Source organism: Epinephelus lanceolatus, chromosome 9 (genome assembly GCF_041903045.1).
Source record: "Epinephelus lanceolatus isolate andai-2023 chromosome 9, ASM4190304v1, whole genome shotgun sequence".
Taxonomy (NCBI): Eukaryota; Metazoa; Chordata; class Actinopteri; order Perciformes; family Serranidae; genus Epinephelus; species Epinephelus lanceolatus.
This window is the reverse complement of record NC_135742.1, coordinates 14,982,082-15,003,560: the sequence shown is the minus strand read 5'-3', so window position 1 is coordinate 15,003,560 and position 21,479 is coordinate 14,982,082. Positions and strand designations below refer to the sequence as shown.

General features: G+C 39.8%; 1 protein-coding gene across 1 annotated transcript in view; it reads left to right on the top strand.

The window, feature by feature from the left end:
* Positions 1 to 4,957: 4,957 nt before the first annotated feature.
* itga2.2 (integrin, alpha 2 (CD49B, alpha 2 subunit of VLA-2 receptor), tandem duplicate 2) overlaps positions 4,958 to 21,479 on the top strand; it is a 29,292-nt gene continuing 12,770 nt past the window's right edge. The window contains exons 1-11 of the mRNA XM_033620460.2: positions 4,958 to 5,233; positions 6,411 to 6,534; positions 11,658 to 11,767; positions 12,033 to 12,124; positions 14,839 to 14,953; positions 15,440 to 15,567; positions 15,693 to 15,841; positions 16,048 to 16,198; positions 16,751 to 16,916; positions 17,173 to 17,249; positions 19,296 to 19,434. Of these exons, the coding sequence (XP_033476351.1) occupies positions 5,188 to 5,233; positions 6,411 to 6,534; positions 11,658 to 11,767; positions 12,033 to 12,124; positions 14,839 to 14,953; positions 15,440 to 15,567; positions 15,693 to 15,841; positions 16,048 to 16,198; positions 16,751 to 16,916; positions 17,173 to 17,249; positions 19,296 to 19,434 (1,297 nt within the window). The 5' untranslated portion in view covers positions 4,958 to 5,187. The remainder of the gene's footprint in view (positions 5,234 to 6,410; positions 6,535 to 11,657; positions 11,768 to 12,032; positions 12,125 to 14,838; positions 14,954 to 15,439; positions 15,568 to 15,692; positions 15,842 to 16,047; positions 16,199 to 16,750; positions 16,917 to 17,172; positions 17,250 to 19,295; positions 19,435 to 21,479) is intronic.

Here is a 21,479-nt window from a genome sequence, read left to right as displayed (position 1 = left end):
GTCATTTTTTTTGCAATAATGTTTACAAATTATTCTGTGTTGCTGAGAGTATACCCACCTATCATCCAAAAAGCTACTGGATATAGGAGATTATACCCTCATTCTCCTTGGTAACCTACATCTACGTAGTAGTACACCCACTTTATCAACTACCACCATACCACTGGTCTTAAGTAGTAACTTTTGTTGGTAAATGTGAGACTTTTGTGTTGCATCTTCACAACCTCAAACAAGGAAGTCAGACTGATGATGCGGAAATTACTATCATTGGTCAAATTTACAGAGAAGTTGTGGTAACTGGACAAAACTGCAAGATTACACAGAGCTGCTGGCATCACAATGTTGTAACACCCTGGAGGGAGTAAAAAAGATATTGTCTCAGAAACAGGATCTAACTTTATTTCTGTGGATATGTTACCGTTTAATCTTTTAAATGTAATCTTTCAAAGAAATCAAATCAAATAAAACCAAAACGACTTAGAATTAGTGTACAAAACTATAGTTAACTTTTCACCTCCCTGTCCAGTACAGTCATCTTAACTGTACATCCAAGAGGACTCTCTCTGGGATTGTGACAAAGGCAAGTAAAATAGTTGGCAGTGAAAACAACCCTTGACCCAATTCTTTACAGAGAGGACGAGGAGGAAAGCAAGGAGTATCTTGGCAGATAGCTTCCATCCTCTCTTTAGCCAGTTCAAGCTCTTGAGCTTCAGGAGGCGATATAGAGTCCCTCTAGCAACTAAAATGTATTTAATGTATCCTTCATCCCAAGTGCCATCAGTGTCCTTAACTCAACAAAGTCACTGACGAGTTTTAAACCACAGACAATGAGCTGATTTAATATGTTTTGTAATGTAATGTTGTCTTTTGTGTCTGGTGAGCCAAAGACTAATTTCCACCCCTGGTAGACAATAAGGATATATTCTATTCTCTTTTGTTCTATTCTACTTAAATGGCAAGATGCCAACAGAATCAAGCGGAAAAGACTTTTTAAAATAACATGGTCTAGTAAAAAAATAGACAAAGGCTTGTGCTGTGATTAAAAATGGTCCTCAAACATCCCGTCCGACTTCAAATGATTCATAGTCCTCCTCAGTGGGGATTTTTAATGACATCCCCACACTGCTCCATTATGTCGAGGCCTGACAGGAAAAAAGACCACAGGCTTTGCTTTTTCAAGATCCTTCCTCAGATTGTTCAATGTAATTTAACAGGGTGAGCTCAGAGAACTTTCTGCGCTGTCAGTGACATTATGTATACAAATGAAGGAATGCAGGATCCTGTTAAAAGGGAGGGGGTTTTACACGTGTAGTGAGTGAGACTCACCTCACAAGTTTTTACACTTTTTGACTTCTGTGCAAAGTAAACGGTTCAGGATCTCTTGTCAACAAAACAATTACAAAGAAAAGATTATCCTTTTCCAGGAACTGTGCTGCGTCACTACCACACAAATGCATGAAGTGGCTCATTTTGAAATCTCAAGGTGCTCCGGCTCACCAGATGACTTACACACGAATCATGACTGCACAAACAGAGCAGTAGGCGTAGGGGTTCACAAGCTGAATAAGGTAGAACATTGTTTCATCCTGGCCACAAGAACCCATTGAATCAACTTATCTGAATCACATAGCTGTGGGTTGTGCATCTGTGGCCAACCTGCCTCCCTAAAGACCACAGTTTATCTGGACACTTAAGTCTGATACAGATCATCTGCTGCTTCAGTGCATTTCAGCCCCCAGGGTTACGACTGCATTGGGAATTCTAGAAAACTTTTATCATCTAAACTTTTATTTGCCTCACAGCTCCTCACAGACTGTGAAATAGAGAATTTTGCATGCTGATTTTTGAAGACCGGAGAGAGCCTTTAATGAATTTTTGTGGCTGATGACATGAAAGCTGAAAGTTTGGCAACTTATAGGGTACGCCTAAGTTCATAACTGTGATTTAAGATTTGACCTACTTGGGAGGGTGGAGATAGATAATGTTTAATCATCTGTGTCATCAGTCAGTAAGTTCACTGGTCTAAGCAAGGATAGCAACATAGAAGCACCACAGTGTTACAGTAAAACCCATCTGTAGGCAAAAGTTAATATTGTCACTTAACTGTATGGAATAATGTTCCTCTACTGAGACAAAATAATGAAGTAATTAACTACATATATGATAGAAGTCCAGTCAAATGTCCAGTCTTTACACCTCAAACTGCTGCCTGTGCATCTCTGTTCTGACTTTCACCTTTCCAACAGACTGTGTCAAAGTAAAAGTGGAGGTTATAGGACCATGATTAGTGAGTGTCAGTCAGCCTATCAGGACAACAGCAGCCTTTCAAAGCAATCACACTGTGATCATTAAGTTAATGGACAAATTATAACCAGTGGTGTCTGGTTAAATGAGTGCATGACTGTGAGAGTGGTTAAAGGAAAAGTTCACCCCCAAATCAAAAATACATATATTTCCTCTTACCTGTGGTGCTATTTATCAGTCTAGATTGTTTTGGTGTGAGTTGCAGAGTGTTGGAGATATCAGTCGTAGAGATGTCTGCCTTCTCTCAAAATTAATGGAACTACATGGCACTCAGGTTGTGGTGCTCAAAGTGCCAAAATAATACTTCTGAAAAACTCAACAGCAATGTCTCCTTCCACAAATCATGACCCAGTTCCTCAGATAATCCACAGACCTTGTTGTGAGCAGTTTCATTGAGGAACTATTTTCTTTCTACTAAACTACAGCTGCCAACTGTATCACCACGCAGAAGGAAGCGTGCATCTGCTGCTAGCTCACCTAGCACCACCAGGCTAGCTAATGTTGCTGCTCAGCTGAGGAGGACACCGTTAATGATTACACTTCATCCTGTCACAAGCACAGATGTACAGTATAAAGAGAACTGGATACAGTGTTGGAGATGAGGAGCCCTTGTTCATGTCTGGGAAAGTTGCTCAGTGGTGCATGAAGCTAAAAAACTTAATTTCCATGGTATGGAATTACCCAGATCTTCTGCATCATGGGGACCATAGAGTTCTAAAGACTTATGGCAGCTGAGTGGCTAACCTCCACTTTAGTTATCTGCTAACTTGAATGGAGATAAAATGATTCAATCATACAGCTCTCCTAGATTTTTGAAATATTATCAGACCAAATGGTTCAAATTCTTACAAGGCATTTTGCGGGCATTGTAATGCTCAAACAAAATGTATCCACACTGATCCACAGGCTTCTCTTTCACATTGTACTGTAAGTCTGTGGGAAAAAGTCCTTTTGGCTCCATAGCATCAGGTGACAGACCCAGACACTATAGTTCCACATTTGGACATTTTTCCACTATGTATAACCGGCTTCACAGCCCGATGCTGTTTCTTTTGGTCACAAGCAAAAGCCTCTCATCCAGGAGTAGATGCATGCTTCCTTCTGTGCAGTGATACAGTTGGTGGGTGTAATTCATCAAAAAGAAAGTAGTTCATACATGAAACTGCTCACAACAAAGTCTGTGGATTATCTTGAGTAACTGGGTCGTGATTTCTGGAAAGAGACATTGCTGTTGAGTTTTTCAAATTAATTTTTTGGGCACTTTGAGCACCACAAGCTGAGTGCCATGTAGTTCCATTATGTTGGAGAGAAGGCAGACATCTCTACAGTGAATATCTCCAACACTCTGCAACTCACGCCAAAACAATCTAGATTGATAAATATCCTCACAGGTTAGAGAAAAAATATGTAATTTTGATTTTGGGGTGAAGTGTCTCTTTAAAGAGGTGCTTTAAAGTGGCCTTTTTACTCCCAACTGCAGAGCTGCTCAGTGGCCACCCAGATCAGACAAACTGAACTGGGTGGCTTCTTCTATTACAGTACTTCTGCAAAAGAAGCTTAACTCTCAGTGAAGTCAATAAAGGTTACATTTTAAAACTGACTATAATCATAGCAGCAGAGATACTGTATCTGGACTTCTAATCCCTTATATATGTGAGGCTCAGAAAGCACTGTATCCTATCCAGTGTTTCCCATAGTGCAATCAAAAGCATCTTTTCCTTTCGACCCTTCCTGCCCGGTAAATGCCCACATCTTTCAAATTCCTTAACCCCACTTCACAATGCAGGCTTTCTATTAAGAATCTGTAGCTGAGATGATGTCATCAGAGTCATTTTCTTCATAAGACTTCTCCAGAGCCACAAAAGACATCACACAGCGGCTTCCACAGACTGAGTTATACCTCCAGTGACTACTACACTGTTGTGAAATGTCCCTTTAATAATAATAATAATAATATTGAAACTTGACTCATTTTCTCATCAAACAATATGACATCAGAGGGTGTAATAATCTGTGTGGATGTTAAGCAACAAGCACCAGCTAGCATTCTTTCAAAAATAGCTTTCTGGAATGAAACCACTCATTGAAAATTAGATGTCTTTGAACTCTTTCACCACCCTGCTTATTTCCTTTACAGTCTCTCACACACATGCTCCAATAAAAGCTCTTACATCATTGTTTTCCAGCAAAGAAAAAAGGCTTTGGATGTCCCTCTAACTGTAGACAGCCTATTGTAAGATAGAATAAAACATCTCATAAAAACTGTTTGTTATTCGGGGTCTTCATATTCTGAATTTCTTATTCATGTCTCAAGCAGAGCTCTCTGCTCAGCAATGATGTACACATCATGCAGAAATTAAAGGGTTCAGGAGGATGAGAGATGAGACAAGACTTAAATGAAGTTTATTTTTATTTTTATTTTATTTGTCATTTGATGTAGTGTTGTTTGTCCACTCATGATGTGTCTCTGGAAGGATATTAAAAGTTATTCAAATTAACACTGATGGGCGGGGGCTTCTTTTGAACACTTTTTACTTCCTTTGAATTTATATTTGATTTTCTTAAGAAGAAATTAACATGGACTTTCATCTTGTGGTGACGTATATCTGCTCTTCCTGCCTGATCACACCCGGATTTCAACCCACAGGATGTGTCTATAGCCTCCTTTACTCAGCCTAGACTTTATGACAGACTGAATTTCACACCCTATGACAATACGACTTGGATCAAAGTTTGGATCAGCAGGTAAGAGGCAGAGCACATGTCCTTATTTGGTCAGCGTGTCCGGTGCGTCACCGCTGAGTCTCCGCGCTGCGCAGCAACAACTCTGACAAGTGCGGCGGCTTCATTTAATCAACTCATACAAATGGAATAAAGACGACCATGGAGCTCTTCTGGGGACATTTAATCTTCACTATAGTCGTCATCAGTAAGTATTGAACATGTTTTTGAACTTTGAACGTGTTGTTGTCACCCAAAGAGTAAAAAGACAGGAATATTTTCGCCACAAATAGCGAGGGTTTTATATCGTTTTCATAAGATTGGAGTCGGTACAGTTTATTAGTCGTTTGTTATAGCGTTGTATGAGATTGTTAAATGTTTTCATACACTTTAAAGACATCTGAAGAGCAGCAGATGAGTGCGTGCTCAGTCTGCAGCCCCTTTTACTGAATGAATCTGCTTTTGTTTTGGAATAGATTTCACATCACCCTGCAGCGTTTCTCCCTCTGCAAACACATGCATGATCCATAGTCAGCCAACATGGATTAAATAACACCACAGTGGTTGTTTTACTGCGCAACATCTGGTGTATAGTGTAGAAAAGAAGCCACATAATACACAATGTTGCTCGATGTTTGCTGTGTAACCAGTGGGGGGTTTCAAACAGCAGCCAGACAGAGACTTTTGATTATTCTCCCATATATCCCCTTGTATCTGAAATGAAAGGAGATGTTAATGTGTTGTGGGGTTTGCAGAGTGCTACTCTGTGCTGCAGGTACACAGGCGTGGCAGGAGTCTGTGCAAGTGAAGGTCTCTTGAGTCCAGTACCCATCCACATTCCTCTGGCTGCTGATTGAGGGGAAGGCAGGCTGATAGCTGAGCTCTGCCTGTATGGGCTTGTGGGTGTGATTCTGCAAGACTTACTACTAGAAAAAAATTCCATGTCCTGAGGGGGTTCAGAAAGGCTGTGTTTGAAGGTGGATTGTGTCTATGGTGAAACACACTGTTCCGGGACAAGCAAGCGAGTCTCTTAGCGCAATCTTTGTATGACCTTCATGTGTTGTAAAGTTCCTTTGGTGGGTTGTCTCGTCCTTATGAGTCAACCTGATGTGGGTTTTTAAAACATACATGATTCAGCTACAAAAACACCCATTTGACTCTAAAGAGGAAGTCATGATGCTGGAGATTTAACATGACATCCTCCCTTCATAAACAACCAAAGTCATGGTAACAATTTTGATTAGAACATTTAGATGAAATTATTGGTGGTGTTGATAGTAGTTATAGCACGTACAACTGTTTAGACAGTGTCATTATTATCAGTGCAGAGAGTTATATGATGATCAGTGTCACTGTCATGCAACCTCATCCTTCTCTTCCTCCAGCTGACAGAATTTGGCACGCCACATGCTTCAACGTCGGCACTGCAGGTGCCAAGATTTTCAGCGGACCAGCTGCGGAAGAGTTTGGCTACACAGTCCAGCAAGCGACAAACCATGAAGGCAAATGGTATTGATTTTAAGTATTTGTTTTATTGTCTGAGTCCTAGACTGCATTGCTTTTATCTGTGTTTCCATCTCAAACGGCGTCCTGTCTGGGTGCTATGGCTTTCAGTTCAGTTAATCATTCATTTAGTTAATATTTCTTTGCAACTCCTTTGAAAAAGCAATAAAGGTGAGGAAGATAATGACATCCCATATCCCATGACATGCAGAGAGCAGTTTTACACATTCAGTGGGACACTTATGTAGATACACTTTGTCAGTACAAGCCTGTACATCTGAACGGGCTGAAGTCCAGAACAAAAGGCCCAGTGTGTAGGATTTGGGGGGATGTACTGGCAGAAATGGAATATAATATCATAAGTATGTTTTCTTTAGTTTATAATCACCTAAAAAATACGAATCATTGTATTTTTCTTACCTTAAAATGAGCCGTTAGTATCAACATACAGAGCGGGTCCTTTCCTACAGAGTTTGCCATGTTGATTCTACAGTAGCCCAGAATGGACAAAACCAAAGACTGACTCTCGATAGGGCCATTCATGTTTTCACGTCAGCCTCTCTGTGACGAGAATGTGAGAAACTGCTTTATTCTGTGTTTTAACCGGTTTAAATCACCGGGTCAGTTTGTTTTGGAGAGGAAGAGACCTCTGTGGGTAAGTCTGCTCCTCGTAAAAATCTCCTGAACATCTCGATCTTAAGTTATCAGAGACAAAAGGTGAGCGCACATAAGCAGGCGCTGGGCTAGTAGCTAGTTTGCGACCTGCTGAACAGTGTTGGAGAAACGCTGATTTGTATCATGGAACTGCTTCGCTCAGTGTTTTCACTGGTTTTAATCACCGGGTCCGTTTGTTTTGGAGAGGAAGAGACCTCTGTTGATAATTCAGCTCCTGGTTAAAACCTCCTGAACAAGAAATTCTAACCTGGAGACGTTTCAGCAGGTTGCAGTCTGCAATCCTCACTGCTAGATGCCACTAAATCTCACAAACAGATCCTTAAACAAGGTGCTTGTCATGTTTCACAGGACAAGCACTGACGTTGGTCCTTACTGACTTGCCTTCAAACAGCTGTGTGAGTGTGTGACAAAAAAATCCTTGTAGCTAATCTCAAAGATGCAGGGATACTCAAATTGCTTTGCCCCGGGGGGCCACTTTTACAAAATGACAAGATTCCAGGGGCCAGTTAATAGACAAACTGTAATAATAATTATTAGTAGTATGTAATAAATGAATTGCTTATTATCAACCTTTCAGTGTTTGCTGTCCTCACTCATCTTTGCAAAGATGTAAAGCCAGTTGCAGCAGCTGTGCACAGGTCAGGTGTACGCAGGGGTGTTTCTAGGATTTGAGGACGTTTGGGGCTTACCCTAGACATCTGTCAGGTATTTTTTTGGATAAACAAGCTCTTTTTTGATGCTTTTGAAATAGAATATGGTCAGCAGGCCGCCTGGCTCCCTATCCGTAGGTCAGACTGTGAATTGAGTATCACTTCTCTACAGGGCTGAGATCTTGCTGTTGTTGGTGTACACTATCTGTAATATTTCTGTATCTTTGAAGTACTATGTGTCACATCGTGGGGAATTTTCCTGGCAGAAGTATCTATTTTGCAAATGAAGGCCTGTTGCAGTAGAGTGATGCACCTGGTCATCAGTACTGTCCTGGTGTTCAGTGGCATGTAAACAACTCTCAGAGCTGTCACACTACCACCACTGCAAGCCTGTGCTGGTGACAGCATGGAGCCAAGGATTCACTGTGCAATCGTCAGTTTGTTGCCACAGACACCATGATTTAAGAAAACATCACGTTTCATGCAAGTCCAGTTCAGCTGTATCATTTTGCTTTTAAATGAGGGGAATTAAAATTGTAGTGTTTCCTACTCAACGCACTTTAAGGTTGGAGGTGTAGTGTGCTGTTAAATGCATCTCTGCTCTGTTGTACTATCACCTTTTTAGATGTACTCATGGCACAGCTCTAGGGATGGCAGTGTCAGTCTGTCAGTCAGCTGCTCAGTCCACCAATCCATAGATATTCATCTCCTGACTTTTCCCCTAGCAACACCAGTAAAATGGCATTTGTGTTTTTTACCGAAATATGAACATGTTAGCATACTGACAAAGCACAGGCGTGTCTAATGCTGCATTCATGTGCTCCTCGGATGGTCCCATTTCCCAAGTTGAGAATTTGTTTTGGAGACTTTGTTGTGTTTATGAGTTTTATGACGTAATGTGGAACAAAAGGGATGCTACAAAGAAGATGTGTTGTATTTAATTTGTATGAACAACACACTGACAGATGTTTTCAGTATTTGCGTGACAATGAAGAGTCATACATTTATAAATTCCCTAAAACTACTAAAATATCACTTTAACTGACTTATAATCAGGGCTAATGCTAATACATGACTTTTCTTACTCATCTAGGTCACTCTACGTGGACAGCAGCTATAGCGGTTACAACTTTATACCATATTATAAATAACATGACAGCAAAAAATTGGTATGCAGTATGTAAAATACTTTAAAGTTTCCTATTATCAACCAAACGTTTACTTTTGTCTGCCATGTTTCTGCATAGATGATGTCAAATTTGACAAATCTTGCACCAAAATTTTTGCTGACTGCCCGAGTTGTTTTGACTTGAGGGGGCATTCACATCAATCGTCCTAGTCAAGAACTAATTTTTCTGATTATTCGAACATCAAATTAATGCACTATAGGCACAGCCTCACAGAGCAGCTTGCTAACATGGCTGTAGAGTCTTTTTCACGTCAAATACCTGGGTATGTGAGTGGATGTAGTGCAGCAGGCTCTGTAATCCAGCCTCTGGCAGTCAAGTTACATGGATATATGTTGTTTATCGTAATAAGTTTGTCCATGTATCATTGCTTGACCGCCTTGGCAGGCACAGTTAACAGTGTGATCCTCACAAGATGACGCCCCCTTCCAAAATAATTTAAGACACCTTCACATTCTCCACAGCAGTTAGTAAGTATTGCACAAGATTTTTAAGGTGGATGCAGAAATTTGGGAGTTTTAGAAAACACATTTTATCAGTCTAGCTCCACCGATAAGTTGATGTTGCAATACACTGTTGATGCGTCCTGGGTAGATTCCTGCAAAACTGCAGAAACTGTGGTCTTAAAAACCCCTCAGTGCTCAGCTTTGTTTGAGCTGCTACAATCTGCACGTCACACAAACAATCCTGTCACGTTTAAGGCCTCCTACACATTTGTAACACTTAGTTAAACATTAACTGAGCTTCTCCGTGATGTCTGGATGTTGTGCACTCTGAGTCACTGTCTCATAGAGTAACTCACTGTCTGGAGGAGTGTCCCATTTGCATGAGTGGGGGGAGTGTCCAGTATCTGATAGTGCTCTGTCACTCCATATTGCATAAAACTATCCATGGAAAGCAGCAGTGGCACATCCTGTTTCCTGAGAAATGTCTAAATCTGAATGGTCCAGTGTGTAAGATTTAGAGGGTTTATTGGTGGCAATTGAATGTGATACAGTAAGTATGTTTTCTTTAGTGTATAATCACCTGAAAATAATAATTTTTGTGTTTTCATTACCTTAGCATGAGCCGTTTATATCTACATAGGAAGCGGGTCCTTGTCCACAGAGCTCGCCATGTTGCACCACCATGTTTCTATAGTAGCCCAGACAAACCAGATACTGGCTATAGGGCCATGTTTTTACGTCAGCCACCGTGATCTGCAGCCCCTCCGTGACAAGCTGATAAGCATTGGTTAAAGCACTGATTTTTAACATGAAACTACTTTATATTTGCTTTGTTTTAGAGAGAATGAGACCTCTGCAGATAAAAACCTCCTGAACGTCTGGATCTTAATTTCTCAGAGAAGAAACGTGAGCGCACAGTAGCAGGTGCTCGGCTAGCAGCCTGTTTGCGATGAGCCTAACAGTGTCAGAGAAACACTGATTTGTAACGTCAAATTGTTTTATTCAGTGATTTTTATGGTATAATTCATCGGAAAGATACCTCTGTGGATAATTCGGCTCCCAGTAAAAACCTCCTGAACATTGAACCCTGAAGAAAATCTAACTGGTTTCAGCTGGTTGCAATCCCCACTACTTATCCAATATAGATGCATATAAATCCTACACACTGCTCCTTCAAGTAACAGCTTGATCAGCAGCAAGCAGCATCTGAATGTTGAGATGTGGAGAAAATGTGTTTGAAGTGGGTATTTTCTGTGTGAACTTGCTGAAACTTGTTTGTTGTTTCTTAAAATGTTAAAAGCATGAGATAACTGACTTGTTGCCACTTGCCTAGAACAAGTCTACGGAAGTGCATTGCATTCATTAAATAAATAAAATTATCTCATAATTACGAGATAAGATGTCCATTTTTAATATATACAGTCAATGCAATGCTCTTTTGTACAGATTACTAGTTACCTGTTTGAAATGTAATCCATAATTTTTTTTTTTAAAGATATTTTTTTGGGGGGGCATTTTGCCTTTAATTTATAGAACAGCTAAGCGTGAAGGGGGAGAGAGAGAGAGAATAACATGCAGCGAAGGGCCACAGGCTGGAGTCAAGCCCGGGCCGCTGCGGCAACAGCCTTGTACATGGGGCGCCTGCTCTACCCACTAAGCCACCGACGCCCCATAATCCATAATTAAACTATTTTAATGACTTCATCATAGTACTGTACCTTATTACATTTTATTACTTTTTGATTATTTTTCTAACTAATGTTTTAATTGGGCAATAAAGCTGAATTGAATCTGTGAGATCCCTTTATCATAATTCAGAGATCCTTATCTATGAGATAAGGTGGATTTTTTTTTTTTATTCAGTGAATGCAATGTGCTTCCATACAAGACCATATAAAGTACTGTTACAATATTAAAGACTGATATTTATGTATATTACATATTGCTTTTCTATTACAATTGGCCCAGAGGTTACTGCAGTCTGATTCCTGTTTTATTTTGACGTATACTAGCAGGAACAGTAGTAAAAAAAACAAGATATAACAACAAATAATTTGGATGACTTACATTCAACTGCTGTATATAAAGCTGGTCATGATCTGCACCCCAAAACATCCAGAGATGACTCTTGTGTTTATGGGAGTGGTGACGGATATTGTTGTTTTCTGTAGGCTCCTGGTTAGTGCCCCATGGAGTGGCTACAGTCAAAACAGGAAGGGGGATGTTTACAAGTGTCCAGTCTCAGGGTCCAGAAACAACTGTGACAAGCTCAATCTTCAAGGTAAGGTTTGGTGTTTTACTGTTTAACCTTTGACCTCTCTACCAAACATTGGCCATGTACTTAAAATGCCTAAACTGAACTGAACAGATGTGTCATCTTAAAACATCTGGGAGGTCTCCAGACATTGGTATGTTTTAAAATATAAATTGTTTTACAGCAAAGCATTTGTATTAGTCGTACTTATGATGATTATATACATTCCATATTTAACAGCTATGATGTGAACTTTAAGAGTATTTTCTTGTCTTTGCCACTTTATCCACAGATTCTGTTCGTATACCAGATGTTAAAAGCGTCGATGTCAACATGTCCCTGGGTCTGACTCTCACCCGGATGCCTGCAGTGAATGGTTTGATGGTATGTGCATGTGTGTGTGTATGCGTGTGTGTGTATGTATTTGTGTTTTCACTCAAAAGATAGAAAGGAAGCCATACTGTTCCTGTGATAGGTTATATTTTTTCTTGTTAACCTAAAATACTACACGTTTACTATGAATCTATTTTTTGTCTTTGTGTTGGTTATCCATTCTGATACATGTTTATTAACATGGCCTTTAATTGCCATTTGACATGTAACCACAAAATGGGCAGATTTTGATGACACAGTAAGTCAGTCATAGTCACTCATGATTTTCGTTGAAATCTCTCAGCTGAAGGAAATGTGTCAGTGGCTTCCGGTTAATAAGTTACTGTAGCAGGAAGTCGTGTCAAGGTACTGCAAAACTACTAATGTTGCAGGTTTCACTTTGTTGTTACTTAACCAGTGTTGGAATGTAACTAAGTACATTTATTCCAGCACGATACTTTTAAGGTACTTGTACTTTACTTGAATATTTCCATTTTCTGCTACATTATGCTTCTACTCCACTACATTTATCTGACCACTCCAGTTACTTTGCAAAATCAGATCATTAATACAAAATATAAATCACTAAATAGAGTATGATAAATTGTTCTAAGCAATGCTACCCAGCATTAAAGTAATTTAACCAGCTGCAACATTAAAGTGATTAACACATTTTAATGTATCTTACTATATCATGACGAAAACTCTGTTTGTCTGTGTGTCTGTTCCACGTTTTTCTCCTCACTGACTTGGTCAATCCATGTGAAATTTGGCACAGTGGTAGAGGGTCATGGGAGGATGTGAATGAAGCAATATTACATCAGTAGGCCAAAGGAGATTGAAATTGCAAACTTTGAATGGTCATATCTCATGCCCTGTATGTCGTAGAGGCATGAAACTTTGCACAGAGATGCCTCTCCTCATGAGGAACAAATTTGCCTCAAGAACCCATAACTTCTGGTTATATAGATTTTCCACCATTTTGAATTTTTTGAAAAACACTTCAAATCGATCTCTTCCTAGGAAGTTTGACCGATCTGCATGAAACTGGTTGAACATAATCTAGGGACCAATATCTAAAGTTCCCTCTTGGCAAAAGTTGGAAAACTTACTAAAACTGAGCTTCTATAAGGCAATGAATATTGCAGAGGGTGTGGCTCATCACATAAAGGTGTATAACATCTCAAGGGTTTCACCGATCACCACACAACTTTGTAGGCATATGACCACACACAATCTGAGGGGACCCCTCCATTATTGACCCCATCAAACAAAATGGGGGCGCTAGAGAGCTAATTTCTTATCTAGGCTGAACCGCCATATCGACTTTTACTAAACTTGGTAGATATGTAGAACAGGACGCCTCAAGGTGACTGGAGAAATTTAACTCTAATTGGCAACTGGGTGGCACTATAACAACAGAAAAACGCTTAAAAATGGCTGAAATGCGACCAATCGCTGTGGCTCCCCATGTGGCCCAATGTTGTTGTTTTTTTCTAATTTTTGGTATGACTAAGTCATGGTATGGTATGCTGTACATAATCACGGAAACTGTCAGTGTGCCATTCTGTCAGTCAGTCATTCTGTCTGTACCACGTTTTTCTACTCACTGATGTGGTCAATCTATGTGAAACTGCACATAGGCATTGAGGATTGGCATAGGTAGAAGGTGACAAAGCTACCAGTGGTTATGGACTAGTATGATTATGAACAATGAATATTGAATACTTTATATTTGGTAATTCAAATGTATTTCTGTAAAGAGTATTTCTACACTGTGCTATTATGATTTTGAAAAAAAGAAATGCAACTGGACCGAGAATCTCACCTTTATTTTTGGTAATTATTTAAGGGGAGACTTTTTACACATACTTGCATTGACAAAATGGTTTCAAGTTTCAGTTAGCGTAGCAAAACATTTGTTAATCCAAAAATAACCCTTCCATTTTCATTCCTTTAAGTGTCATTTTGATAATAATATACATTTTCTGAGACTGTTATCATACCATGAAAATCTCATATCGTTGCAACCCTAGCATTTCACCTCTCTGTATTTGTGCTTTTTTCGGCCCTGTGTCTCTTCAGTGCCTGCGGCTTATGGTCTGGCAGATGGTTGCTACCATTTTTATAAAGCCCCAACTTCACCTGAGCACTGTCGGGGTACACCCCCATAAATGTCCCGAACACGGAAAATAAGAAAATACAGGCAGAGAGCAGAGTCTCTGCAGAAACATACACGGCCACACACTGAGAGGGATTACTTCTGTATGAGACCATGTATTGTTTTTTAGGAACATCCTGCATAGTCTATCTTTAAAGGCATCATCATAAAGGATGTGGTGTTAGAGATGTATACTTGTTTTTCTGTTGAGGCCACTATGTTTAAATAGTTGTTGTTTTATTGTCGATTTTTGTATTATGTATTGTATTTGTTGCATTTTAAATGTGGTCTGATTGGCTGCTACCTCAGCCAGGTCTCTCTTGTAAAAGAGATTTTCAATTTCAATGGGACTTCCTGGTTAAATAAAGGTTAAATAAAAAATAAGTTAATCAAAGTAAGAGATCTTAGAACTTCTCCTGCCACTGTTATTTACCTCCAAAAACACTTAAATATGAGTTAAGTCAAATTTCCAGCTAACAGCAGTTTAATTAAGACATAAGAGCTCAGTGGGAGCTTTTAAAGTCAGTGACACACTTTCCATTAAGTCTCCTCTCATCTGATACAGACGTGCGGTCCTCTCTGGGGACAGCGCTGTGGCAATCAGGACTTCTACCCAGGAATATGTGCAAGAATGAGCCCCCTCTTTCAACCTCAGCCTGCCTTCGCTCCTGCTCTCCAGAGTAAGAGCTGTCATTTTTTTTTATATGATTGTGGATATTTTGAGCTGAGTATCATTAGATGTCTCTGAGACAGGATTTAGTTTATATCAGAATAAATCCATCACCGTGACATATAGTCTTTCACGATGTCTGTATGTGCTAATGCTGTTAGGGACAATTTTGTTTATGGGAAACTGTAACATTATAGACTTCAGAGTTGGGTTACAAACAGACAAGTCTGAATTATTTTTTGCAATTTTAGTCATTGTTTATCTGCTGAAAATCATATTACTTATACCTCAGGCATGTTTCAAGTCTGCAAAATGATAAAATTTAATTTCTGGCATAATCTTAACCCAGTGGCTTCATGGAAAGTGGAACATCAATTAAAAACTGTCAATATGCTTCAGAAAATAGTCAGCACTAATATAAAGGATATGACCACAGTTACATTCATCTCCGCTGCTTAAATGTCTCATTATATGTCTCCTCTCATGACATTTCCAGCATGTGGAGGGCCTATGGACATTGTGATTGTATTGGACGGCTCCAACAGCATTTATCCTTGGGAACCAATGACCGCGTTCCTCACGAAATTGATACCGGGGCTTGACATCGGGCCCAAAAACACGCAGGTGATATCATATTTGTCGACCAAAAACGGGAAATTTAAGCAGAGATGAAGCAGGGGATAATCTTGCTGTCATTACTGACAGCTTTCTGTGCTTTGTCACACCATGTGTTTTTTTAATCATACCAGGTCAGCGTCATTCAGTATGGCACTACACCCAGGTTTGACCTCAAACTGAACCAGTTTAAAACCAAAGATGAGGTGATCGCTGCAACGTCCAAAATCAGACAAATGTATGGTCAATCTACCAACACCTTCGGTGCGATAGAATTTGCCAGGTTTGTGTTGCAGTAATACTGCCTTCATTTATTTACATATATGTTTATTTGATTGATAGTCTTCTTGTTTTTCTTATAATTTGTCTGTTGCTTGGTCTGTCTGTCTTCTCTGTTTATCTTTTTTAGTATTAACAGATTAGGAGTGAACATTTTTTCAATGTTGGTCTGTCAGATCTCTTAAGAAGTATTGTGTCTGCTCTCTTCAGTGAGTGGGGTTTCCATACAAGTAATGGCGGCCGACCAGGCGCTGCAAAGGTCATGGTGGTCGTCACTGATGGGGAGTCTCACGACGTATCTAAAAGAGAGGCAGTCCTTGCCAAATGTGAGAGACAAGGCATCACCCGCTTCGGTATCGCTGTAAGTAACTATCTTCCATTTACTACCAATTACTTTCAACTGCTTCCAATTTAACAGCTGATAGCTGCAGTTTGGTTTCTAATTATCATTGTAGATGTAAATGATGCGTGCTGATTGCATTGCGCTGGATACATTAATTCATTTTCCGTAACCGCTCATCTTGTTGGGTGTCGTGGGCGGGCTGGAGCCTATCCCACCTGACATGGCTGAGAGGCGGGGTACACCCTGGACAGGTCCCCAGACTATCACAGGGCTGACACATAGAGACAGACAACCATTCATGCTCACATTCACAACTTAGCTTGCATGTGCTTGGATTGTGGGAGGAAGCCGGAGTACCCCCGAGAAAACTCACAGAAGGGCATCTTGACCCCAGGGTTTGGACCAGGAACCCTTATGCTGTGAGGTGACACCACCGTGCCGCCCATAGCTATGTTAAATTCCCAAAAGCTTACATTTATATACATTTTTGGTTGATTTGATGTTTTGACGTGACAAGTTATTACCTAGACATTCTGAATTTGTGGTGTTGTGGTCTCCTTTTTTCCCCAGGTCCTGGGTTATTACAGCAGAAACAACATCAACACAGACAAACTCATAGAAGAAATCAAATCCATTGCCAGCTTACCCACAGAGAAGTACTTCTTCAATGTGTCAGAAGAGGCAGCCCTCTCCACCATCGCCGGAACACTGGGGAACCGCATCTTCAACATAGAAGGTGCATATTACTCTTCCTCCCATCTTTGTTTTTTAAAAGGCTGCACTGTGTGTGTAATCTACTTGACACCACATGTTCATTGGTCCTTCCAAAGAACCTCATTCAAGCATGTCACAACATGTCCATCCGTCATAACTGCAGATCACCTGAGAGATCAAGAGAAATGTGTTTTTTTTTAATACACATCTTGTGCTTTGTATGACTCTTTATCTTCTCCTCTGGTATTTATTTCTTGTGTTAACGCTGTTTCCAAAAGGCACTGGAAAAGGGGGCGACAACTTCAAGATGGAGATGTCCCAGGTTGGGTTCAGCGCTCACTACTCCAACACACAGGTACAGAGCGCTGCCTCTTAGTTTAGTTTATTAGTTTATTTAACAGGGGCCATGCACAACACAACTGTTGAGCCAGAGTTAGCTATATAGCTCGAGCATCTGCAGTCCACTGGCAGGAAAATATTAAAAGACAGGCAGACAGTACAGACAATTAACAGTCTAGTTAAAAAGTCTAAAAAAGTCTTAAATCCAATAATTTGAATTTAAGGCCTTAAAATGTCTAAAATTCTCATAAAATCTCATAAAAGGTCTTAAATACGATTTTGAAAGGTCTTAAAAATCTATTGACGTTACTTTTATTTAAAACACGCATAAACTTCAGTCTCGCTTTTAAATGTTTCGATTTTTGAGGACGCTATAACGTAACTACAAAGCGGAACTGAAGTAGGCTACCTGTGCTGCCCGGTCAGAATTTATTGAATTTATCGATGTGAAATGGGTCTTAAATTGTACTCATTATGGTCTTAAAAAAGTCTTAAAAAGTCTTAAATTTGACTTGCAGACCTGCAGAGACCCTGATTAAAAGCAGAACAATTTGCAAGACAAAATATTAATTTATCGCTCTTACACCAGAGTGAAAACATTAAATTAAATTAAAATTAAATTTTAAAAAAATTTAAAGATATTTTTTGGGCATTTTTGCCTTTATAGATAGGACAGTTAAGCGTGAAGGGTGGGGAGAGAGAGGGGTAATGACATGCAGCAAAAGGCCACAGGCTGGAGTCGAACCCGGGCCACTGTGGCAACAGCCTGGGGCATGGGGCGCCTGCTCTATCCACTAAGTCACCTACACCCCAAATTAAATTAAATCAAATGTTTCTGTCAATTGTGACAAAGGATGTTCACACAAAAAAACTTAAAGGGTTGTCTGTTGCTTGTGGCTGTGTGACATGATAAAGGAAGTCCAGTTTGAATGCTTATCAGATGTCAAGATGTCACACATTGTACTGCTTTTGAGAGAGAATTTTACCAGTGTTGTAGTCAAGACCATCTAAACTGAGATCAAGACCAAGTCACGATCAAGACCAGAGTGCATCGAGACTGAGACAAGACCAGAAGATAATCAAAAGGCATGCAGAGGTCAATTTTTTATGTGGGAAACAAACAAATACAAACACTAAGGAGCTGAAATCAACATAACCATCGTTATTCAACACTCTCTTTTACACAGATACTTTTGTGATCTCCCCGCAGTTGTGGTCTTGACTGGTCTTGAAATAAAATCCTCTTTATGTGAGGCCGTGACAGGTTGAGTAAATTTGCAGGCGATTTCTGAGAGAGAGACCAAGATCTCCAGAAAGAAGACTGATCCTGAGTAATACAAGAATGAATTTTACAAACCTGGAAAATGATCACAGCAGCGTTAATCTTAAGCACATTAAAAAAGGTACATGCAAAATGGTATATTATAATACCTGGTTTTTGCTCTCACATGTATTTAGCCAAAGTGGTGTTGATGGTTGGAAACAGTTTATGCTTCATTTGTGTTTTTTGTTAAACCGCAATCTGTCACACATCACATACAGTAATTCTGTGACACTATGCGGTAAACAGTGGAAAAACACTGTACAGTACAACTGTACAACAATGTACTGACCAAATATTTTTCACTTGAAAATACTTGTGATAATAACTAAATACAGTTAAGTAGTAACTTATATGTGACCATAGCGTAAAGTGACAGTAAAGCTCTTTACACAATATAATGTGAACCCACAACACCTTCACAACAGCCCCCCTGCTGCACCAATGTTGCGTTCTCACTAAAAGGAAAGAGGAAGCTGCATTTTTTAAACGCAGTCTGACCACGAACCTACGCAGTTGCCTCTTTAAGCTGTTGTTCTCACACATTTCCATTTGTGGTTTTTACTGAAAGCCAGCTGAGAAACTCTATTTGATACAGATGAAAACCTTTGACACTGAAAAATTGGTTGTGTCAAGCTGCTCAGTTTATAACCTCAACCATAAATGTGATATAAACGTTGTGATCTCCAGAAGTATTTGTATCTGTGCAGTGTCTGTTGACTGTATCTGTGCTGGTTTAAGGATGTGATGATGCTGGGAGCAGTGGGAGCCTACGCATGGAGCGGGACTGTCGTCCATCAAACCAGGTCAAAAGTGGACATTCTCCCTTTCTCAGCCTTTGAGGGAACACTTCAAGACAGAAACCACAGCTCGTTACTGGGTAGGCAGATTTAATGCAATGTTTTGTTCTTTACAAAGCAGCCATTGTGACACTGTGTTACTATTACTTATTTATTATTGACTTGTTACTGATGCATTTAAGTAGACAGAGCAAATTCTGACTACTCACTGTAGTTTGGTGGTGTAATCCAGTGGTTCTCAAATGGTGTGTCGCAGCACACTTGTGTGCCGTGGGATTCTGTGAACCACACATTATTACTGCAATATTTAACTGCGCCTATACAAAAAATATTTTTAACTGACTTTAATTCAATTTAATTAAAAAAACCTTAACGTGGGACCCATTTGTCACCATTCGCACATGGGAATTATAAGTGTGTGACACATCAAAAGCCCTGTTTGGCAGCTAGTGTGAGGGATGAAAACATTTAAAAGGAGAAAGCCGTGAGTGGGACAGTAGATTGCTTTATTGTACGGAGCAAATTATAACAAAGAACCAGTGAAAACGACCTACAGCTGAAAGAAAAGAGAAAAAAGTGTTGGTAGACAGTATCACGAAAGCGACCTGTCTTATTTTATCTTATTTGTGTTGTCTTATGTTGTGATCAGAGTGGTAACACACGTTAGAGAAGCTGTTGTGCACAGATATGAATACAGGTGTTGCCTGTTGCCTTGAGCACAAACAGTTTTTAAACCACTGGTGTAATCAATAATAACACATTATAGTTTCTAAAATGATCACATACTGTATTTTATGTATAAAGCTCCTAATCCATGGTCAACAGATGTTATCACCACTATGGGTGTGTACAAACAGCTCCTGAGTGAAATCTCCTTCACACTTCTCTTGATATTATTGTACCTGTTGAGGCAGGACAACTTACCCTGTTATTATTCACAGTGTTTAGTGAAATCACCTAATTCCCAGCATAGCTCCACCCAGCCTACACCTGACTAAAGGTCTAATCGGCTAGAATAATGTGTCTGTGAGTAAGTATATGTGTTTGCATGCTGCTGGACACTGTTCATTTCAGCACCTGTGTAGGTGTGTAGAGCCTTTGATTTGCAAAACATAGCAATTGTACCTTTAAAAAAGATGTGTGGTGCAGTGCAATGTTTCCATCAGATGTTGGCATTGTACGTTTCTGCAAACCACTGATATGCTACTGTGTATGTTTCATATTTTTGCCTTTCTAGCAATCCTACAAGCAGCTCTCTTGGGAAGTTTTCTTGTACTTCCAGACCTTAACTTGACCTCCACATTTCCTGACATTTCTTAATTACATCACAAACTGAGGAAACAGCTACCTGACAACACTTTGTGTCTTCTTATAACCTTCTCCTGAATTGTGGGCATCAATCAGAGTGCTAGGCAGCAGTTTAGATTAGCCCATGGCTGATGATTGATGGGACAGGGTTTCAGGAGTCAGAATATTTATAAAGCTTTGAAATTTGCATCGCCTGGCCTTTCCTAATGATGACTGTGAACAAGCCAGAAGCCTAACAAGCTAATTATGATCTGGGACCCTGGTAAAAGTCATCTGAGAGCTTAAATGTTTTGCATGGTGCTCCTTTTCTTTTTCTTTTTTTCCACAAATCTTGCTTAAATGCTTAAATTTTAAACAGCATGTTTCATCTCTAACTTCATGCCTTTTGGAGATTAGTTCATCTTCTACTCACTTAACTATTCACAGCAAAAGAAATTTTAACCAGAGGTGCCCAAACTTTTGCATGCCACTGTATATTAGCAGAGCTTCTTATCAAGAGAAGGGGAGGATGGTGGATGGTGTGAGACTGCTGTTCAAAACCATTGAAGCAAATATATTTTAACGACAGGTCGGGACATGCTCGGCTGTGTTTGTAGCAACCAAACCGGGTATTTAAGCCAAAAGATGATCTTGTCCTAACTCTTACCAAGTGGTTCTGTGCCTAAACCTAACCACACGTTAACTACAGCGATGTCATGACATAAAAATGAAATGTTAAGCTTCAGTGTACAAATGTAACATATCTGTGGTTTGCAGAAACGTACACTGCCAATATTTACGCTGACGATCAGGTTCCCCAAGTTCAGAAGTCCACTAA